This window comes from Marmota marmota, unplaced genomic scaffold (assembly GCF_001458135.2).
Source record: "Marmota marmota marmota unplaced genomic scaffold, marMar, whole genome shotgun sequence".
Classification (NCBI taxonomy): domain Eukaryota; kingdom Metazoa; phylum Chordata; class Mammalia; order Rodentia; family Sciuridae; genus Marmota; species Marmota marmota.
Genome location: NW_026000138.1, coordinates 1,609,984 through 1,630,043, shown reverse-complemented (window position 1 = coordinate 1,630,043; position 20,060 = coordinate 1,609,984). Strand labels below are relative to the sequence as shown.

The 20,060-nt window shown below is 49.9% G+C and overlaps 2 protein-coding genes and 2 pseudogenes across 6 annotated transcripts in view; 2 read left to right on the top strand and 2 right to left on the bottom strand.

Annotated features, from left to right (window-relative positions):
• The window catches only part of Abcb9 (ATP binding cassette subfamily B member 9), a 28,061-nt gene extending 22,433 nt beyond the window's left edge, over positions 1 to 5,628 (bottom strand). Inside the window, exon 1 of one of the 3 annotated variants that reach the window (XM_048785524.1) lies at positions 5,416 to 5,628. The gene's annotated coding sequence lies outside the window, so the exon portion shown is untranslated. The remainder of the gene's footprint in view (positions 1 to 5,415) is intronic. The other 2 variants (XM_015502436.2, XM_048785523.1) reach the window with 2 other exon arrangements.
• On the bottom strand, positions 449 to 549 carry LOC125611263 (annotated as a pseudogene).
• A 5,241-nt stretch (positions 5,629 to 10,869) lies between the features above and the next one.
• LOC125611256 lies at positions 10,870 to 10,969 on the top strand (annotated as a pseudogene).
• Positions 10,970 to 16,608: 5,639 nt separating this feature from the next.
• On the top strand, positions 16,609 to 19,845 carry Ogfod2 (2-oxoglutarate and iron dependent oxygenase domain containing 2). 3 transcript variants are annotated; one of them, XM_015502433.2, is made up of 7 exons: positions 16,609 to 16,768; positions 17,212 to 17,268; positions 17,999 to 18,112; positions 18,214 to 18,313; positions 18,777 to 18,904; positions 19,133 to 19,390; positions 19,465 to 19,845. In XM_015502433.2, the coding sequence occupies exons 1-7, from the start codon at positions 16,637 to 16,639 to the stop codon at positions 19,726 to 19,728; spliced, it is 1,053 nt and encodes a 350-aa protein (XP_015357919.1). In that variant the 5' UTR covers positions 16,609 to 16,636; the 3' UTR covers positions 19,729 to 19,845. The 3 variants fall into 3 exon arrangements, with proteins under 3 accessions (XP_015357919.1, XP_015357918.1, XP_048641485.1); XM_015502432.2 differs by having other exon boundaries at positions 16,622 to 16,768; positions 18,777 to 19,018; XM_048785528.1 differs by lacking the exon at positions 17,212 to 17,268 and having other exon boundaries at positions 16,622 to 16,768; positions 18,777 to 19,018.
• Positions 19,846 to 20,060: the final 215 nt, after the last annotated feature.

The following is a 20,060-nucleotide window of genomic DNA, read 5'->3' as shown; positions in this document are numbered from 1 at the left end:
GGGGGGGGGGCCAGGGGAGATCTCAGATGAAGACTTTGAGCAAGACTAGAAAGAGGCGTGGCCAAGCCCTGAGGCAGGAGTGAGTCTCACGAACTTGAGGAAGGCAAGGAGGCCTGTGAGCTCAGAGGTGAGGCATGGGAGTAGATCTGGGAGGATTTTGTCACCAACATAAGGGTGAAGTTGAGATTAGAAGAGTTCTACAAGTGGGCACTGTGGTCATTTTTCATTTTGGCAGTGCTGGGAACGGAACCCAAGGGCTCGCACATGCTAAGCAAGTACTCTGCCACCGAGCCACATGCCCGGCCCTTTTCATTTTATTTTTTGAGACAGGGTCTCACTAAATACGGAGACTGGCCTTGAACTTAGGATCCTCTGACTCAGTCTCCTGAATAGATGGGATTAGGTGTGCACCACCAGTCTGGCTTGGTTACTATTTCTTTCATTTTTTTAAAACATGGAATGCTTCCTGAATTTGAGAGTCATCCTCATGCAGGGGCCATGCTAATCCTCTATATTGTTCCAATTTTAGTATATGTGCTGCTGAAGCAAGTGCTTGGTCACTATTTATTTTTATTTTTATTTTTTTTAGTTGTAGATGGACACAATACCTTTATTTTGTTTATTTTTATGTGGTGCCAGGGATCGAACCCATTGCTTCATGCATGCTAGGCAAGCGCTCTACCACTGAGCCACAACCCCAGCCCAGGCCACTATTTTTAATGCCACTAACTTCTCTGAACTAGTTTTCTCATTTGTAAAATGTTAGCATGAAGTTTAATGCATGAGCCTCAGTGAGTTCCGGGCATGGTGTCTGGCACATAATAATTGTTGCTGATCATCACTAACTATATTCAGTGAGCACAAGATAAAGGCTGGTTTGCTTTCCTCCTACTTCAACTAAACCTCTACCCTTAGGAGAAGAGAGAGTTTGAAGTGTTGGGTATGTCTTGCTGGTCTCACTGCAGCCCAGGGGCCTCTGCATCTACTTGGAAGTTTCTAGAACCTCTTCATGCAGCCCTAGGATCTTTTGGTTTTCTGGGTCTTGACGTCTGTTTTGACCTAAGCACATCCCCACACTGGGGGCCTCGGACACAGGAAGCAGGACTGGTGGCCCGAATCTGCAGGTGGAGCTTGTCTAGGGTGAGGCTGGGTCTGGGCTGTGGCGTGTCCCTGAGCACCAACTCCTGACCTGTGCTTCCTGGAAGGGGGCTTGGCTGTCCTGTCTGCAAACTGGGCAAAGCTCTGGAGGATGACTCGCAAATTCAGGAAGCATTCCATGTTAAAAAAGAAAGAAAGAAAGAAAGAAGGAAGGAAGGGAGGGAGGGAGGGAGGGAAAGGAAAGGAAAGGAAAGGAAGGGAAGGAAGAAATAGTAACCAAGCCAGGTGCATACCTAATCCCATCTATTCAGGAGGCTGAGTCAGAGGATCCTAAGTTCAAGGCCAGTTTCAGCACTAAGTGAGATCCTGAAGGGAGTGACAGGAGGGGCAGCTGTGAATTGTGACCATGATGGGAGTATGGCCTGAGAGAGGTCCTCTCCCTATGGCTGAATCCAGGCAGAGGGGATGAACCTGTGCTGTGGAGTGACTGAACCTACACTTACAGCTTAAGAAACTGAGGCATAGAGGAACAAAGTCACCTGATCCATACACTCAGACAACCAGGCCCAAACCAGAACTTGAGCTGGTATGTGAAGGATCCCAGCACCTGACTCCCTGCCTGCCTGGCACACAGCAGGTGTCCAATAACCACAGCACACAGTTAAGTAACAGCACTTCACTAGCCCAGCCCTGGCTGTGAGCTTCCGTGTGTTCACTTATAAAATCATCACAACTCTGTGAGATTTGCATGTCATCATCCCCAGCTAGCAGATGAGAAATTGAGGCCCTGAGAAGTTAATAATTTGTCCATGATCACACAGCTGGTGAACAGCAAAGCTGAGATATGGACTTAGGTCTGTCTGGGCCCAGAATCTGGGCTCTTAATCATCAGGCTAAGACATTCCCCAGTCTTAGGGATTGAACCCATGGGTGCTCTACCACTGAACTACATCCCTGACCCTTTTTATTTTTATTTTTTATTTTAATTTGAGATAGGGTTTTACTAAGTTGCTGAGGCAGGCCTTGAACTTGAGATATTCCTGCCTCAGCATCTCAAGTTGTTGGGCTCATAGGGATGCACCACTGTATCTTGCTCAACACTTCTTTTTTAAAAATTTTTTAGTTGTTGATGAATCTTTATTTTACGCATTTATTTATATGTGGTGCTGAGAATCAAACCAGGGCCTCATACATGGTAGGCAAGTTCTCTACCACTGAGCCACAACTCCTAGCCTCTAAGACTTATATATATATATATATATATATATATATATATATATATATATATATATATATATATAGTTGTCCATGAACCTCCATTTTATTTATTTATATGTGGTGCTGAGAATCGAACCCCAGTGCCTCACACATGCTAGGCAAGCGCTTTTCCTCTGAGCTACAACCAATACTTCTTAATATAACAAATGCTAACAGGGTACGCTTATTTAAGGAAAAGAGTCCACATCGGTGAGGGCTCAGGCAAAGCAGCAAAGGTGGAAATAATGAGGAGGATAACAATGGTAACAATAATATCTGACACTTATTGATGTTGACATGTGCAAAGCAATGTTCTAAGTGACTTATACATATTAATGCTCACAAGTATCCTATGAAGTAGGTTCTGTTATTTCCCTCATTTTACAATTGAGAAGTCTGAGGCAGAGAAGTCAAGTGACCTGCTCCAGGTCACACAGCTAGGAAGAGGTGGGATGGAAAGCTCCAGTATCTGTGTTCTCAACTCCATAGCTCTAATCCTGCAAAACAACCTCTCCAGTGGGTAGGCAAGCTCCCTCAAGATGCTAAGAAGGGGTCTGAGATGCAGAGAGGAATGAGACATCATGGCCCTCAAGGCTTGGCCCTGCTGTTACCCCAACACCTCCAGGCAGATTCTAGTCCATCTCAGAGATGCTGCTTGCTCAGTCAGCTACCACTGCTCCAAGGAGAGCCAGGGCCAAGTCAGGTCAGGGAAAAGGAGAAGGGGTGGGATGGGCAACTGCCCCTGGCTGGGCCCTTGCTCTACCCCAGCTCTTGCTGAGCTGCCAGCGCAGGCTCCATCTGCTGCAATGCAGAGGCCTTGGGGAGTGAGGGAGTGGGTGAGCTCCACTCAGAGCCCAGGAAGGGAAGCTCCTGGCCCAGTGCCAACCTGTTCTCCTGGCCAAACCACTGCCAGCTGCACTAGGTCCTGCCAGTCACCTCAGCCGCTGCCTCGTCTTGGTGGGCACAAGATCCACATCCCCAGAAAGGGGTTGGGGCTCAGAAGCAGGAAAGGTAACAGATCAGCCAGGGACATGAAGGCTGGATTGCAGCCCAGGAGCCTGGCCAGGTCCCCACCTCTGACTCCTAGTCACTGGGGGAGTTCCTTCCTGATGTCCCACAACCCAGGTGGCCAGCTGCCTACCTGGGAGCCCCCAATACTTATCTTCTCAGGAATAAACAAAATTCCAAACAATGACATGGACCCTCTGAATCATGCTTTGCATTTGAGGAAGTGAAGCCCAGGGAGGGCAGAGGTGAGACTTATCCAGAGCCACACAGCAAGCTAAGCAGAGCATGATAGCACCCAAGCTCCCTACCCCCAAGTGCTGAGTCCTTCTACTCCAAGCTCCGGGCTGAGCAGAATCTAACTCAGTTCAGATCAGGTTACAGTCTTCAGTGAGGACAAGTTACTCTGTTATTTTTAAAGTTACTAAGCAGGAGAAGGAAGGGGACAAGACCACAAGCTAAGGCTGCAGGGTGGGGAGGCTGGAGATCATGAGGCTGCCATGTCCCTGCCCTCCATCTGCCCGACTCTGAGGACTCAGCTGAGCTGGACAAATGGCTCTGGAGGGCAAACTGTGGGTATTCAGGTGATGTGTGTGGCCTAAGAGACAAGGACAAGGTGGTGGCCAGAGGCCAGGGCAGGCCCCACATGGCCCAGGGCAGTCAGGAGCAACTTGCTATGACTCCAAATCCTAAGGAATGGCATTTAGCAAGGGACCCTATCCCCACTGGAGGCCTCATTAAAGACCTTTCTTCCCAGTAGAGGAGACACTGGTTGGGCTTCTCCAACAGTCAGTTTCAGAAGAAGGTATGGAACAACCAAGAAATAATAAATAACTCTTACTACAACCACAACAGCTACCATCTGCAAGGAGTTACTAGGTGCTAGGCACCTCCCAGCTCTTCACCACCACCCTGGAGGCCCACAGTTACCATGCCCACCAGACAGCTTGAGGAGGCTGAGTGGCCTATGGGAAATGGTTGAAGGCAGAATCAAGAACTGACACTTCACCCTTTTGGGGGTCCCCTACCCAGGCTACTAAGGGATTGCAGGAAAAGGTCCTGACTTGTGTGGCCCAAGTGGCCCCTGTGCACCCCAAACTTGATGAGCCTTTTACCCTAACGTGGATTAGCCTTGGGAAGACCCAGTGGCTGCTCAGCATGCACTGGCTGGCAGAGGCCTGTGTGGTGGATGGTGTTGCAGTGGGATCTCTGGAGGCAGGGACAGTTCTGGGCTGGGCCCATGTGGTTCCATCCTGATTCCCACCCTCACTGAGCCCACTGTGTTCCATGTTGGGCCTGGTCCTCACTCTGGGACTTGGGAAAGTTGCAGCAGGTAACTTGTGGCCTAAGCCAAGCAAACTGGGGAACCCTTCCTATAGCCTTCCTCTTGTCTCCTGGCCCTGGGCCACCTGAAGCAGGGGCCTGGAGGCCATCCCATCTTCAGGGGTGGGGCAGAAGGCGGGTAGTCCATCAACCCAGCTTAAAGCTATCTCAGTTAAAGCAAGCTGGGGGAGGAGGCCTATTTCCACAGAGGCCCAGAAACCAGGGCGGGGCAGGAGCACCCACAGGCCTAACTGCCCAGGAGGGTGCATGAGGAGCAGTGTCAGCCCAAGGGCCATCTGGGAAAACTGAAGGGACTGGCTCTGCCCAAGTGGGCAGGCCCAGGCCACCCCCAGGCTTCTGTCATAGCCAGAGAGCTCAGGATCTCTGTCAGGCCCTGCTGTGGGAGGTGGGGAACCCTCAGAAGTCACTCCAGCCCCATCATAGCGGAACATCAGCCTCCCAAGATCCCACCAAAATGCTCTCTTCACACCATTTTCCAGGAGATGGCGTCGCCTCAGGGGTTAAAAGAAATACAACATCCACCCTGCAGGCCCTGAAGGGATGCTGCCGGGACGGGGGCGGTGGGGGAGGGGGCTGGCATCTGCAGTGCCCGGGTCCCAGGTATCCTGGCAGGGGCCTAAGGAGGTTCCCACCTTCTGCCGAGATGCCTATTCCCACCGAGGCAAGGGTACTCATACGCTCCCCACGCAGTGTCCGGCCTGGCGCACTAACCTGGTAGGGTCTTAGGTCGGGGGTCCCTCTCGCTGGGCCCTTACCTGGCACCAGGTGGGCCGTAGCGGGGGGCGCGCAGCTGGCTCAGGTCGTCCAGGGCGCAAGTTCCACGCAGCTCATTGGAGACCGCGCTGCGAGCTGAGCTTGCTGCTCCCGCCTCCTACCCGCGCTACGCTGCTGCAAGGTCGGAGCTGAGCCCGGCGGGCGCAGCGGCCGGCTGACAGGCGGGGCGGGGCCTCGGGGGGCGGAGTAGGCAGGGATTCCAAGAAGGGCGGGGCTCCCAGGGTACGACCTAGCGAAATCTCGCTGGCGGGGCGGGGCCCGGGAAATTGGGCATGGTCTAGCAAACGGGGCGGGGCTTCCTGGCTAGAGGTCTATGAGCCTCCCCCGGAAGGCGGAGCCTCTTGGGGCGGGGCCGGGGCTAGTCGCCTGCTCACCTGCGGCAAGCCACGCCCCCATCTGGCTCGCTGGCCTCCAAGCTCTGGGTTTACCTGGAGGTTGCAGGTCCTGCTCAGGTCACCCAAAAGACCTCACCTGCTGGAAACCTGCTCTTTAACAGGTTTGTTTTCTCTTTTTTCCCTGGAGGACAGCCTGTGAACCCTGGAGGTTGGGGGTTAGGATCCTCACTCATCCATGCAACTGTCACTGAGGAAAAAGGGCCAAGTTGCTTATCCCAAACTAACGAATCTACACATTCTGTACGAGGATCGATGCAACCTAAAATATTTATCCATACTTTTTCTTTGAGAGTCTTACACAATATATTAACCATACTTTTTGCATCCTAGAACTAAGGAAATTGACCAACTGCCTGCTTACCCACCAGGACAGCACAGGTAGAACCTGACCCGATAGCTTCAGCTGCAATGCAAGCGTGGTTCTTTTTTAGGCTCGTTACCATCTCACTGTACTTCATTTCCCTATTAAGATTTCCTTAATCTTGTGCCATGTCAGTTGACAATCACCATGACAACGACCAAAGGAGCCCTTAATAGGAGCCAGAGGAGCACTTGAATTCTTAGAAAATCTCCACCCAATCCTAGAAACCACAGGAATATTCCTTTCTTTAATCTATATCTACTACCTGCTCAGCCTCTGGGCTTCTCCTATTCTTTGCCCAAGAATAAAACTTTCCATGCTGCTTGACCAGGTTCTATTCTTTTTGCTGTGTGACCTTGGGTGGATGCCTTAGTCTCTCTGAGCCTGATGGGTTCTACGATTCTGAGAGGGAAAAAGGACCTAGCTTGGGTCAACATTGGTAACACAATGAAGATAAACCTTGAACAGGTTTGTTTTCTCTTTTTTCCCTGGAGGACACTTATGGAGTGTCTATGGAGCACTATGCATCATACACTATTCTAAGCATTCGAGGAGCTGCTGCTACTCGGAAGGCTGAGGAAGGGGCATCACTGTAGCACAGGAGTTCAGGATCAGCCTGGCAACATAGCAAGAACCTGTCTCTTAAAACAAAGCAAAACAATACAAATAGGCATTTGAGATGTGACACCCAGAAATGAACCAAACAATATCCCCGCCCCTTCTGTAGGTGACAGCCTAGTAAGGGAGTCAGACAATACCTAGAAGTAAATTATATATAATAGAAGGAAATAAATACATTTTATGAAGAAAAATGGAATATTATATGAGATTGGGAGAGAGAAGGCAGCAAAGGTACCGAATGACTGCTGAGGGCCAGGTGTTAGGAATCTAGCTGTGTGTGAAAAGAAAACTCCCAGCCTTTGGAGAGCAGAGAGAAAAACCACAAGTAAATAACAGGATCCTTTCAGTGTTGTAAATGAAATAAAACTCAGGGCAGTGACTGGAATTGGCATGGAGCGACTCAAATTGGAAAAACACTTCTCTGAGAAAGGGGAAGGGGAAAGATGAGGAGGAAGCCACGGCTGATTGCGGGGAAGAGCATCTGGGCTAAAGGAACTGCAAGTTTAGAAGCCCTGAGGTGGGAACTAGCCTGGCATCTAAGAACAGAAACGGTCAGTGTGGTCTGAACCATGGAAATGAGCCCTGGGTAGGGAATGAGCCAATGCCCAGCAGGGAGCAGGAGACAAGATGTCTGTCCTCAGGCAGAGGATCAGAGTACAGCCTCTGCTGCTCACATGGGACACCTTCATGGAGGGGAATTTGGTAAAGCTCAGAATTTAAAACACTTTCTTTTGAGCAGCGCCTCATGGTGCACGCCTGTAATCCCAGCGGCTTGGGAGGCTGAGGCAGAAGGATTGCAAGTTGAGGCCAGCCTCAGCAACTTTGTGAGGTCCTAAGCAACTTAGTGAGACCCTGTCTCAAAATAATAAATAAAAAGGGCTTGGGATGTAGTTCAGTTGTTAAGCGTCCCTGGGTTCCTAGTACCGACCCAAACAAAAACACTTTCTTTTCTTTTTAAAGCATTAGATTTTTTTTCTTAGTTGTAGATGGACACAATACCTTAATTTTATTTAATTTTATGTGGTGCTAAGGATCAAACCCAGTGCCTCACATGTGCTAGGCAAGTGCTCTGCCGCTGAACCACAACACCAAACACGCTTTTGATCAAGTAAGAATTTCTTGTATAAATTAATGGAAAAGTGCTAAGAGATCATCATGAAGACAGCTATTATAGTAGCAAAAATCTGGATATAACCTAAATACCATCCCATAGGGAACTGGTGAGATAATTAGAGAGCATCCCTTTAGTAAAATATTCAATAGCAGGAGAAAAAAGGCACATATGTGACAGAAAGTTATATAAAGGCATGAAATGACCTAAATCTGTTGGGGAAAGTTGAGCCAGAATACTGCTTGTGTAAAAATAAAGCAAATATACACATGTATTTGAAAAGAGTATCTTGGATGGATACGTCAAAAAGCATAAGTTGGGCTAGAGATATAGCTAAGTTGTTAGAGTGCTTGTCTCACATATACAAGGTCCTGGGTTCAATCCCCAGCACCACAAAAAAAAAAAAAAAAACCCACAAGTGACAGAATTGTATCCACATTCAGGTTCTTTTTGCTGTGTGACCTTGGGTGGATGCCTTACTCTCTCTGAGCCTGTTTCCTCATCAGAGAGATGGGTAATAAAGATACCTATGCACTGGTGTACTATGAAGGTGGAATTTTAAAACCCTGTAAGGTCGGCCCAAGGCACTGGTAAGGGAATGAGGATTATTTTGGAGAATGATGGATGACTCTGAACCTCTACTCACCTAATAGCATTACCAAAATACGAGTAAAAACTGTTAGTAATGTAAAACTGAGAGGAATAGGTTGACCTCAAATTATCTTGTGGGTGTTGACAAATCAATTCTAAGGTATGCAAGGAAAAGTAAAAGACTTAGAATAGATAATATAATATGGAAGGAGAGTAAAGCAGGAGGACTATTTCCCAACTTCAAGGCCATAGTGATCCAGACAGTGTGGTATTGGTGGAATAGTAGACAAATAAATCAATGGAACAGAACAGAGAGAACAGACCTAGACCCACATGAATACAGTTAACAGATCTTTGACAAAAGAACAAAGGCAACATAATGGAGAAAAGACAGTCTTTTCAATAAATGATGCTAAACTAACTATTGGATGTTTACCTATAAAACAAGGATTCTAGACACAGACATCTAAATACCCTCAAAAAGTTAAATACCCTCAAAATACATCACAGTGCTGGGTGTGGTGGTGCATAGCTGCAATCCCAGTAACTGGGGAGGCTGAGGCAGGAGGACCTTGAGTTTAAGGCCAGCCTGGGCAACTTAGTGAGGTCCCAAACAACTTAGTGAGATGCTGTCCCAAAAATAAATGAAAAGGGCTGGGGATGTAGCTCAGTGGTCAAGCACTCTGCCATTGAGCTACATATTCCAGCTTTTATAAAATTTGAAACAGTCTCATTAAATTGCTAAGGCTGGCCTCCAACTTGTAATCCTCCTGCCTCAACCTCCCCAGTCACTGGGATAACAGGTATGTGCCATTATGGCTGGCTAGTGATACAACACCAAAGGCATAATCCATGAAAGATGTAATTAATAAACTGGTAAAAATTTCTTCTCTGGGAAGGACCCTATCAAGAGAGTGAAGAAAGACAGGACTGGGGTTTTGGCTCAGTGGCAGAGCATTTGCCTCGCACACGTGAGGCACTGGTTTTGATCCTCGGCACCACATTAAAAAAAAAAAAGAAATGAAAATATTGTGTCCGTCTATAACTAAAAATTTTTTTTAATATTAAAAAAAAAAAGTGAAGACAAAGCCAGTCTTGGTGGCATATGTCTGTAGTCCCAGAAACTTGGGAGGCTGAGACAGGAAAATCACAAATTTGAAGCCATCCTCAGCAACTAAGCAAAGCCCTAGGAAACTTAACAAAACCCTGTCTCAAAAATAAAAAGTAAATGGGTGCAGTGATGCATGTCTATAATCCCAGCGATTCAGGAGGCTAAGGCAGGAGGATCACAGCCAGCCTCAGCAACTTAGCGAGGCCCTAAGCAACATATGGCTCAGTGTAAAGTACCTCTGGGTTAGATCCCCAGTACTGAGAGAAAGGGAGAGGGAGAGGGAGGGAGGGAGGGAGAAAGAGACAGAGACGAGGGTGGGGAGGGAGAGACAAGCCCACAGACTGGAGTAAAATATTTGCAAAAGATAGATCTGATAAACGACTTATCCAAAACATACAAAGAAATCTCAAAATTCAAATAAAAGAAAACCACCCAATTAAAAAAAAAATGAGTCAAAGATCTTAGGGACATCTCACCAAAGAAGACATACAGATGCCAAATAAGCATGTGAAAAGGTGCTCCACACATCCTGTGCCATCAAGAAAATGCAAAATAAAGCAACAGCGAGAGACCACTGCATGCCTGTTAGAACAGGAACACTGACGCCCCAAAGGCTGGCACCAGGAACTTCTTCATCCCTGATGGGAATGCAAAACGGTACTTTGGAAGACAGCTTGACAGTTTCTTACAAAACTAAACATATTCTTACCATACGATCCAGCAATTACACTCCTTGGTATTTAACCAGAGTGGTTAAAAACTTATGTCCACATAAAAATCTGCATATGGATGTTTACAGAAGCTTTAGTGATAACTGCCTCAACTTGAAAGCAAGCAAGATCTCCTTCGGGAGGTGAAGGGTAAATAAACTCTAGGCAAATGACCTGAAGGCACCCAGGTGGTATACGCAGAAAATGGAATTTTATTCAGAGCTAAAAATAAATAAGCCATCAAAGTAATGAATAGATGTGGAAGAACCTGAAATGCATATCAGTGAAAGAAGTCAATATGGAAATTACATAATAATTACTGTGAAATTCCAGAGCTGGGTGTAGTTCAATGGTAGAGTATGTGCTTAGCATGTGTGAGTCCTGGGTTCCATCCCCAGCACCTTAAAAAAAAGTCACTGTGTAATTCCAGCCATGTGACATTCTGATAAAAGGCAGAACTATGACAATATCCAAAAGATTAGTGTTTATGCTTGCTTTGGCAGCAAATATACTAAAATTGGAATGATACAGAGATTAATGTGGCCCCTAAACAAGAGTGACACACACATTCAGGAAGCATTCCATATTAAAAAAAAAAAAAAATCAGTGTTGGCCAGGGGTTAAGAGAGAAGGGATGAACAGGCAGGGCACGGAGGATTTTTAGGACAGTAAAACTACTCTGTATGAGATTATAATGGTGGATATATGCCATATACATTTGTCAAAAACCATGGAATATACAACTCCAGCAGTGAACTCTAAAGGAAACCATGGGCTTTGGGTGACAATGACGTGTCAATGTGGCTTCACTGAGTAGCACATGCATGAATCTGGTAGGGGCATTGTTGGGGAAGGCTGTGCATATGGGGGGCAATTATGGGAATTCTCTGTACTTCACACTAGATTTTGCTGTGAACCTAAAATTTCTCCAAAAACAAACATCTAATAAAAGTAGTCAGAAGCCAGGGGTGGCAGCGCATGCCTGTAACCCCAGCGGCTCTGGAGGCTGAGGCAGGAGGATAGTGAGTTCCAAGCCAGCCTCAACAAAAGTGAGGCGCTAAGAAAGTCAGTGAGATCCTGTCTCTAAATAAAATACAAAAAAGGGCTGGGGATGTGGCTCAGTGGTTTTTCTTTCACTGATATGCACCCCCCTCAAAAAAATTGGTCAAAATGTTAAAATTTTATGCATCTTTTATCACACATTTTAAAAACAATGTTTGTAGCAGTTTTCTTAAAAACATCTCCAAAACAAAAGCAATGCAAATGCTGGCCAACTGCAGGAAGGGTCAGCAAACAGTTCAAAGTTCACTGAAACAAGTAGGACACAGTCTAGAAAAACTGCTACACCAACTGCTACACACAAGCTCATAAGGCCAATCTCAAGGATGCGGTCTTGAGTGAAAGAAGCGGTGTGCAGGAAAGTGCCCAGAAGAGTGTGCAGGAGAGTGTGCGGGAGAGAGCATACGATATGGTTTTCTTTGTATCAAATGCAAGAACTGACTAACTTTTGCTATTAGGAGTCAGGGCGATGATCAGCCCTAGGAGGTGGGTAGTGACCAAGAGTGGTGCTGGGCACTGTGTGGGTCTTGGTCTCATGGGTATGTCCAGTTTGAAAACTCACAGATTGTACATTTATGAGTTGTAACCCTCCTTTTCATTTTCTTTGGGCGGGGAGGGGCACCCTACCATGAACTGCATCCCTAGCCCTTTCTATTTTAAAGTTTATTGTGAGACAGGGTCTCACAAAGTTGCCCAGGTTGGCCTCAAACTTGTGAACCTCCCACCTCAGATTGCCAAGTAGCTGGGATCACACACCAGGTTTATGTCCTCTTTTGTATATGGCTCTGTCAATTTATAAAGCTTGTGCGCGCACACACACACACACACACATCAACACACATATACATATCTACATGTATTTATACACACAAACATGACGAATGTGTAACACACACACCACTTCCAGGCAGATAGAAGTGTGTTTTAATTCATGAATGTTCTAATTCTGCCACTCATTAGGTTTATTTATTTATTTTGGTGCTGGGGATTGAACCCAAGGGCTCTACCACTAAGCTCCATCTGCAATCCTTTTTATTTTGAGACAGGGCCGCACTAAGTTGTTGGGGCCTTGCCAGGTCCCTGAGGCTGGCCTCCAACTTGCAGTCCTCCTGCCTTAGCCTTCCAAGTTGCTGGGATTGCAGGAGTGCGCCATTGCACCTGGCTCACTTACTACCCTACATAGGCCCTTACACTCCACTGAGCCTCAGTTTCCTCATCTGCAAAATGAAATCAACAGGACCTGGAGCAGTGAACAAGGAAGCATGTCCAGATTCCATGCTTATTGACTCCTCTTGCTACAGTTCCCTTGGTCACTAAGCCCAGGCTGGAACAGGGTAGCAGTGAGGTTACTGTCCTCAAGGAGGACGGGTCCTTGAGGAGTGCCTCTTTGAGCTGATAAACTTGCAAACTGCTGCAAAGAGAGATGTCCAATCAGGAGGAGCAGAGGAGGGGGTGGCGTGGGGGGGCTGCCTGGGACCAGGCTGGGGGACTGACCACCCCAGGCAATTAGGGGGATCATCGAGCTGGGGAAACAGATCCCTGTCTGGTTAGCAGAGCTGTTCACTATCACGGGGCAATCAAGACAACTGTACAACCTTCAGCACCTTCTTGGCTGAGCTTCTCTGGGCTGTGGAGTCAGGTTCTTTTCACAGTAACCTCCTCCATGGGGAAGCCCAGTAATTTCAGGAGGCCCAGGCTGGGCTCCAGGATCCCCATGGCCCAGTGATCTCACATATGAGGAGAGGGGATACTGAGGGAGACCCGACTGCCCCTTGGGAATAACTCAGAAGAATTCGACTTGGGTTGAATTCCATACTAGCTCACTTACCAGCCGTTTGTCCTCGGGTGGGCCAGGTGACCCTCTGGCCCTCATTTTTCTCATAGTGTTTGTAGTGAGGATCAAAAAGCTTCCCTCCTCACAAAGAGTGAAACCTAAAGTGTCCGCATGGCCTCCAATGCACAATTATTTGGTCCCAACAGCACCGGGGCTCATTCCCTGTCTCAGCCCCTGTACACTTTGCTATTCTTTATGAAACCAAGCTCCTTCTCACTGCAGGACAAGGGACTTTCGTTTTCCCTGCCTAGAATCACATCCTGCCACATCTTGCTGCGGTGGTCAGATCTCAGCTGAGCGTCACTCCTGAGGGGGCAGGTCCTGCCTGGCTGCCCTGTCTAGAGCAGCTGCTCCCAGGCCTCTCTCCCTCTCTTCTCCCAACCTGCCTTCCCAGCATTTGCAACTGAGTGGAAGAAAATGGCTTGTGAATTTGTTTTCTTGCTTACTCCTGTCTTCCACACCCGACTGGAGAGCTCTTGAGGGTGGAATGACGCCCCTCTCAAAAAAGACAGGTGTACATTCGAATCCCTGGAACCTGTGAATGTGACTGTATTTAGAAAAAAGGTCTTTGTAGATATCATGAAGACCCCAGGATGAGGTTATCTGGATTGTGAGAACGGGCCCTACCTAACTCTAATGCAAGTGTCTTAATAAGACACTCAGGGACGGATATACACAGAGGAGGAGGTCTCATACACAGAGGTAAAGACCGGGGTGTCATGGCCACAAAGCCACTAGAGCTGGAAGACACAGAGAAGACTCTTCCTTTAGAGCCTCCTGCAGGAGCACGGCTCTCTCAACACCATGCTATCTAACTGGCCACCAGAGTTGTGAGAGCACACATTTTCATTGTTTTAAGCCACCCAGTTTCTGGCTATTTGTTATGGTGGCCTTAGAAAACTAATGTGGGCAGAGAGCTTGTACGCAGCTCTAAACACCCCTCCACACAGTCAGGTGCATTCCCATGTGCATACAGGCTCCTGCACAGCCAGTGTGAAAACCTGTCGGGCTGTTGTAGCCTTGGCCCAGAAATGAGGGGCTCTTTTGGTCTCCTAGGATGCTGGGGGCAGGGAGAGGCTTTGCTAGCTGGAGGCTTGGAACCCTAAATGTGTTGACGGAGACATCAGGAGAGTATAGCCAGTGACCCGAGTCACAGGATGTTAGGGTTTCCCAGGCTCTTTCTGTGGCAGCATCCGGTGTCAGGAGCCATCCATGGGATAACATGTGGGTCACTGTGCATGGGAGCTAGTGAAGAGAGACACCTGGTGTCTGGAAATGATTGTTGGGTTCCAACCCCATATTGTTTTTTATAGGCTGTGGACAATTTTTCTGGTCAATTGCCCAGGGACAATGTGAATTTCTAATCCACTCTGCCGTGGCCCACACAGCACCTGAGATGGGTGTGGCCTGCCAAGATGTCAATCAACCTGCTGACTGCAAGACATCCCCAAGCAAGACTCCTCCCTTGAAACCTTATCCCTGCCTTTGATATACCCCCTTAAATAAACCTCCAGAGCCATTTTTCCTTGTCTAGTTCCAGAGCCCATGTGGACTAGACCGATCAGGGGCTTCACCTTTTGTAAATATATTTCTGAATATTTGTGTTTTGTTATTCACTAATTAGTTTAGATTTTGCATTTGAGGGTGGCTTAGATTCTCCCGGGCAGGAAGAACCCCTCAATGAGACGTTGGCCCCCAAAAGCAGGGGGGCTTGGAGCTCAGCATTCTATGGAGAAGAAAGGAAGGAGGGCTGAGTTGCCCCCGTGTGCACGAGAATGCCTGCCACTGTGTGGGGTGTGGGTGAGAGTGTGAGGGGGTGCATGCACGCGAATGCGTGACACTGTGTGAGAATGTTTTGGATGTGGAATGTGTGTGGGGAGGTGCTGACCGTCAGGACGGGAGTGCATGTACGAGTGTGTGGGGGGATATAAGGATGTACTGCAGTGTGTGTGCATGAAGATGAGTCAGTGCGCGTTGGTGTATGAATGACAACGTTTGTGAGTGCCCGTGAGGACACTTGGAGGAAAGGAGAAGGCAGCAGAGAGAAAAATCCAAAGTCCCACAGAATCCCCCAACTCAGAGATTCCCTGGGGTGGGGAAAGAGTGGGGCATGGTGAAGGGGAGGAGTCTCAGGGCAGACTGTTGGTTTCCAACCCCATATTGTTTTTCACAGGCGGTGTGACCTGGGGTAGGTCAATACACCTCCCTGAGCCTCAGTTTCCCCATCTTTAATGTAGTGATACGAGAGCACCTAGTTCAGGTTTGCTGTGCGGATGGAAAGAGACAGGGTGGGTGGCCAATCACTCAGCGTAGGTCTGGGTAGAGGGAAGGATAGGACAAGAGGAGCTGTCACTTGTAGTCACCTCTGGGGTAAAACCTTCCCCGCTCTCAACGCTACACCACGCTGAGCCATGGAGGAAATTTTACGGCAGGATGGGGCCAGTTCCAAAGGACACTTCCTCCCTTTCTCGGCGCCTTAGTTCTCCCCTGAGCGACGCGGCTCTGCAGACCTGGGCCCGCGGGGTGCGCGGCGGGACGGTGGGACCGCGGCGGAGTGTGTGTGTGTGTGTGCGGTGGTGGGCCTCGCAGAGGTGGGGATGCTGCCCGGAGGACATTAACGTACTTATCTCCCTCTCTGTCGCTCTGCGGAACTCAAACGCGGTCCAGACGTGAGGTGTGGCCTCCGGCAGACCGCGCCCAGTGCCCCGCCCACACACGGCTTAGCCCACCCGGCCCGCTTTGCGATCCCTGCCGGAAGTCGCGAGGGACGGAGCTTTTTCGTGGAGACACTCCAGAGAGCCGCGCCGCTTTTTGAGAGTTCTCGGCAAAGCCCTGGGAGCGCCAGGCAAGGGTGCGGGGTAAATGCTAAACCCGACCTCAGACGCATAGAATCGCTGGCTCCTTAGCTGCGGGCGGAAATGAGGCCGGACCTCACAATCCCTAACTGACCCGGCTGCCTCGCGGGGTGAGGTCAGGCGGTTCTCCAAAGGCGCCTAGAAGAGGGGAGCAGCGTTTAAATAAAAGGCTTTGTTGTTTTGAGTCCCTGCTTTTCCGCGTCCAGTGAGGCTGTGACACTTCACCTATCTGTAAAGTGGGGTCATTAGTTCGTGCCTCGTAGTGGAGAAATTATGAGACATAACGTGGAGGCCGCGTGCTCTCTGTCGAGGCCGTCGGCTCCACTTCGGCCCGCGAACGTTTCCCCTCACTCCACCTTCTGACCGTTTTCTGGAGAGGATAGTCTTCGTTCTTTTCTGCTCTTGGGAATTAAGGACGGCCCCTTGGTCGCTGTAGCGCACATTTCCCGGGTTGGGGGTGTACCCGGAAGTGCTCCTACGGAAGCCGGCTGGGCCGCGCGGCGTCTCACCATGGCGACGGCGGGGGCCCCGCGGCGATTCTGCCGCTGCGCCTGCTTCTGCTCGGAGAACTTGTACGTGGCGCGCTACGGGCTGCACCTATGCTTCCGTAGCGAGCAGCAGCTGCGCCAGGATTACGGTCCTGTGAGTGTCCTCTGCTGGCTTTCCTGGGAAGCGGGCGGAGGCTGGGGAGAAGCCTTTGGCCCCGAGATGGTTTGGCTTGCCCACGGCACACAGGGAGCCTCACTTAGGAGGAGAATGACTTTCCTCTCCATGCCTCCGTTTCCCTTTCTTAAAGGGGGGGGGGGTGATAGCATCTCCTGTTAGTGAGCCGCGTGTGGAGGGAATGAAGAAACATGCGGGTAGAGCGCGCAGGGCAGGCCCTGGCTCAGGATGCTCTCTCGGTGTTGGTGGGAGTAACTGGGAACCCAGCTCTTCTTAACGCGGTCATCGCAGTTCCTTCTCTGAGGGATCCCGTGACGTACGGGCTCTCAACTCCACTTTAAGGAGGGGAAACTGAGACTCAGAGATGTTAAAGGACTTGCACAAAGTCACAAAATCATGTTCACTGGTCTTCCTGCTCCCAGATCCTGCGCAGCCGAGGCTGTGTCAGCACCAAGGACTTCCAACAGCTCTTGGCAGAGGTAACACTCCCCCACTCCCTGCACTGCAGCTTGGCCCTTCCTCTAGATTTGTGTCAGCAGTCTGAGGGGTTTCCCAGCCTTGGCCTGTCAGTCTCCGATCGCTGAAGGACTCCTCAATCCTCTGTACCTGCTTCCTGCTCCCCTCACCCTTACTCCTGCGTTCTGGCACCAGAAGAATAGAAATGGAGAAGTGCCAAGTTGTCTATGTCATGCCCTTCTTAACAGCTTTGTGAGGTAGACACATTTTGGGATGAGAAACTGAGTCTCAAAGAGGGGGGTTGCTTTCCTAAATTCTCACAGAGGATGGAGTTGAGATTACCAGGGCTACTACATCTCTGCCTCTTTTAACACCCCCCCCCCCCCCAGGCTGAGTTGCTGCTCATCTCCCACCTCCTCCCTCACCTGGGGGTTAGAGTTGGTAGCTTTCTAAGAGAGTCTTTTGCAGCCTCTGTAACACAGGATTTGACTGTGACCATTCCCCTCCCCATAGTGGGCCCAGCTAGTTGAGGGGCCTCCAGGGTCTCTCCTCCCATCCAGCCTAGCAGTCCCTCTTCTAGAAGTCCCTTTCAACTAGTAGTTTGCTATTTGCAATTGACTCAGGAGTATAGGGAGACTTGCCATCCATCCTGGGCCCCATTCTGGCCTTCATGATCCTCAGTTTCTTCATCTGTACCATGGCTTCAGGGGAATGGGAGGCTCTGTATGATAATTTATCCCTGTGCCACCCCAGCTTCAGCAGGAGGTGGCGCGGCGGCAGAGGCTGGGGCAGGAGTCAGCTGCCAGGAAAGCCCTCATCGCCAGTTCTTACCACCCAGCACGGCCAGAGGTTTACAATTCACTGCAGGTACTAGGCAGGGAAATTGGGAGCTGGTTACTGGAGGGAGGAAGCAACCTTTTCAGGCCTGGGGTGCTGTCTTCCCCATAGCTGTTATGTTCTGCCCCCAGGATGCAGCTCTGGCTCCTGAGTTTCTGTCCGTTGCGGAGTACAGTGCATCCCCAGGTGCAGACCGCCAGGGCCTTCTCCAGTGGCTGCAGACAGTGTCAGGTGAGAGCATGGCATGACTTGGGGGTGGCAGCCTAAGATACCTGGGCAATAGAGACCGGGGTCCTCCCACCTATCATATTTGTTCTCAAAAACCAGACCAGCAGGAACAGGAAGGGCCAGTGAGACCAACCTGCCAGGAGCAGGGCATCTGTATTCATTTGTTCATTCATTCATTGACCAACCTTCCTGGCAAAGGTATAGTTTCAAATGACAGTCTGGCATCAGCTTGACCCCTGGAGAGCTCAGAAAGGGAACCCACAGTTGCTCACAGCACCAGTTAGTGACTTCAGAATGGGGCAAGGCAATGGTCCTGAGAAGTGAAGGATCTCACTATCTCCACTGTACAGATGAGGAAACTGAGGCGGGGACAGTGAAAAGCCGCGCCCGCTCATGAGAAGATTGAGACCCAAGCCTGTCTGACCTTGCCTCAGAGCTCTAACCTACTATCTGTCTCCCTCCACAGAAGAGAAGCGCATCTACCGGGTGCCTGTATTTACTGCGTCTTTCTGCCAAGCCCTGCTGGAGGAGCTGGAGCACTTTGAGCGGTCAGACATGCCCAAGGGAAGGCCCAACACCATGAACAATTATGGGGTAGGTGAGGCCTGGCCCATGCACCCACCTGAGGAGTCCAGGCAGCTAGGATGGGAGACATATCTGAGGTGCTGCAGGCAAGCTGCCCATCCCTGCCTTCAGAGCAAGATCATGGTAGATAACTGTGACGGTATCAGTTTGCTTTGTCCTTAACAGCAAATCCCTCACCCAGGGAAGCAGGATAAGGCCCCAGCAGTCTTCCTGCTCACCACAGGCATCCTCTTCCAGGTGCTGCTGCATGAGTTGGGCCTGGATGAACCACTGGTGACACCACTGCGGGAGCGCTTCCTGCAGCCATTGATGGCCCTGCTGTACCCAGACTGTGGTGGGGGACGGCTTGACAGTCACCGCGCCTTTGTGGTCAAATATGCACCAGGCCAGGACCGTGAGCTGGGCTGCCACTATGATAATGCTGAGCTCACTCTCAATGTGGCCCTGGGCAAGGCCTTCACAGGAGGTGCCCTATACTTTGGAGGCCTCTTCCAGGTGAGTATTTCAGACCCATGGGACAGGATCTGGGTCAGCCATGAGTGCCCAGGCCTGAGATCTGCCATCTGCAGGCACCAGCAGCCCTGACAGAGCCCCTGGAGGTGCAGCATGTGGTGGGCCAGGGTGTCTTGCACCGGGGCGGACAGCTGCATGGCGCCCGGCCGCTAGGCACTGGTGAGCGCTGGAACCTCGTGGTGTGGCTCCGGGCCTCTGCTGTGCGCAACCGCCTCTGTCCCATGTGCTGCCGTGAGCCAGACCTGGTGGACGACGAGGGATTTGGCGACGGCTTCACCCGGGAGGAGCCCACCACGGTGGATGTGTGTGCACTAACTTGAGCCTGGTTTGGCCCAGTGGTGGTGGGGAGGTGGTGTGGCAAGTGAGGACCTGCCATCTCAGGTTGGAAGGGGCAGAAATAAACTTGCAACCATGGAACTCCTTGGATCAAAAGGTTAGGCCAGCATCTGGGTCATTATTTCCAGAGGTAGGCTGGCTTAGTGCAGGTTTGCTTGAAGCAGAGCTTGATATGGGATTCATGGAGGGTGGATCCTCAGAGGGGAGTAAGGAAGCAGGAGAGGGTACTGAAAGTGGCTTCACAAAGATGTGGTTTCAGGTGACAGTCCAGCATCAGCCTGCTCCTGGGGAGCTCCAGAGCTAGAATTCCCACCAG

Bases quoted from the DNA above. Each gene is read 5' to 3' on its own strand.
- Ogfod2 (XM_015502432.2), top strand. From the start codon at position 16,637: ATGGCGACGGCGGGGGCCCCGCGGCGATTCTGCCGCTGCGCCTGCTTC. The intron at 18,113-18,213 runs GTACTAGGCAGG...TTCTGCCCCCAG, and splicing joins AGGTTTACAATTCACTGCAG to GATGCAGCTCTGGCTCCTGA. The intron at 18,314-18,776 runs GTGAGAGCATGG...CTCCCTCCACAG, and splicing joins GTGGCTGCAGACAGTGTCAG to AAGAGAAGCGCATCTACCGG.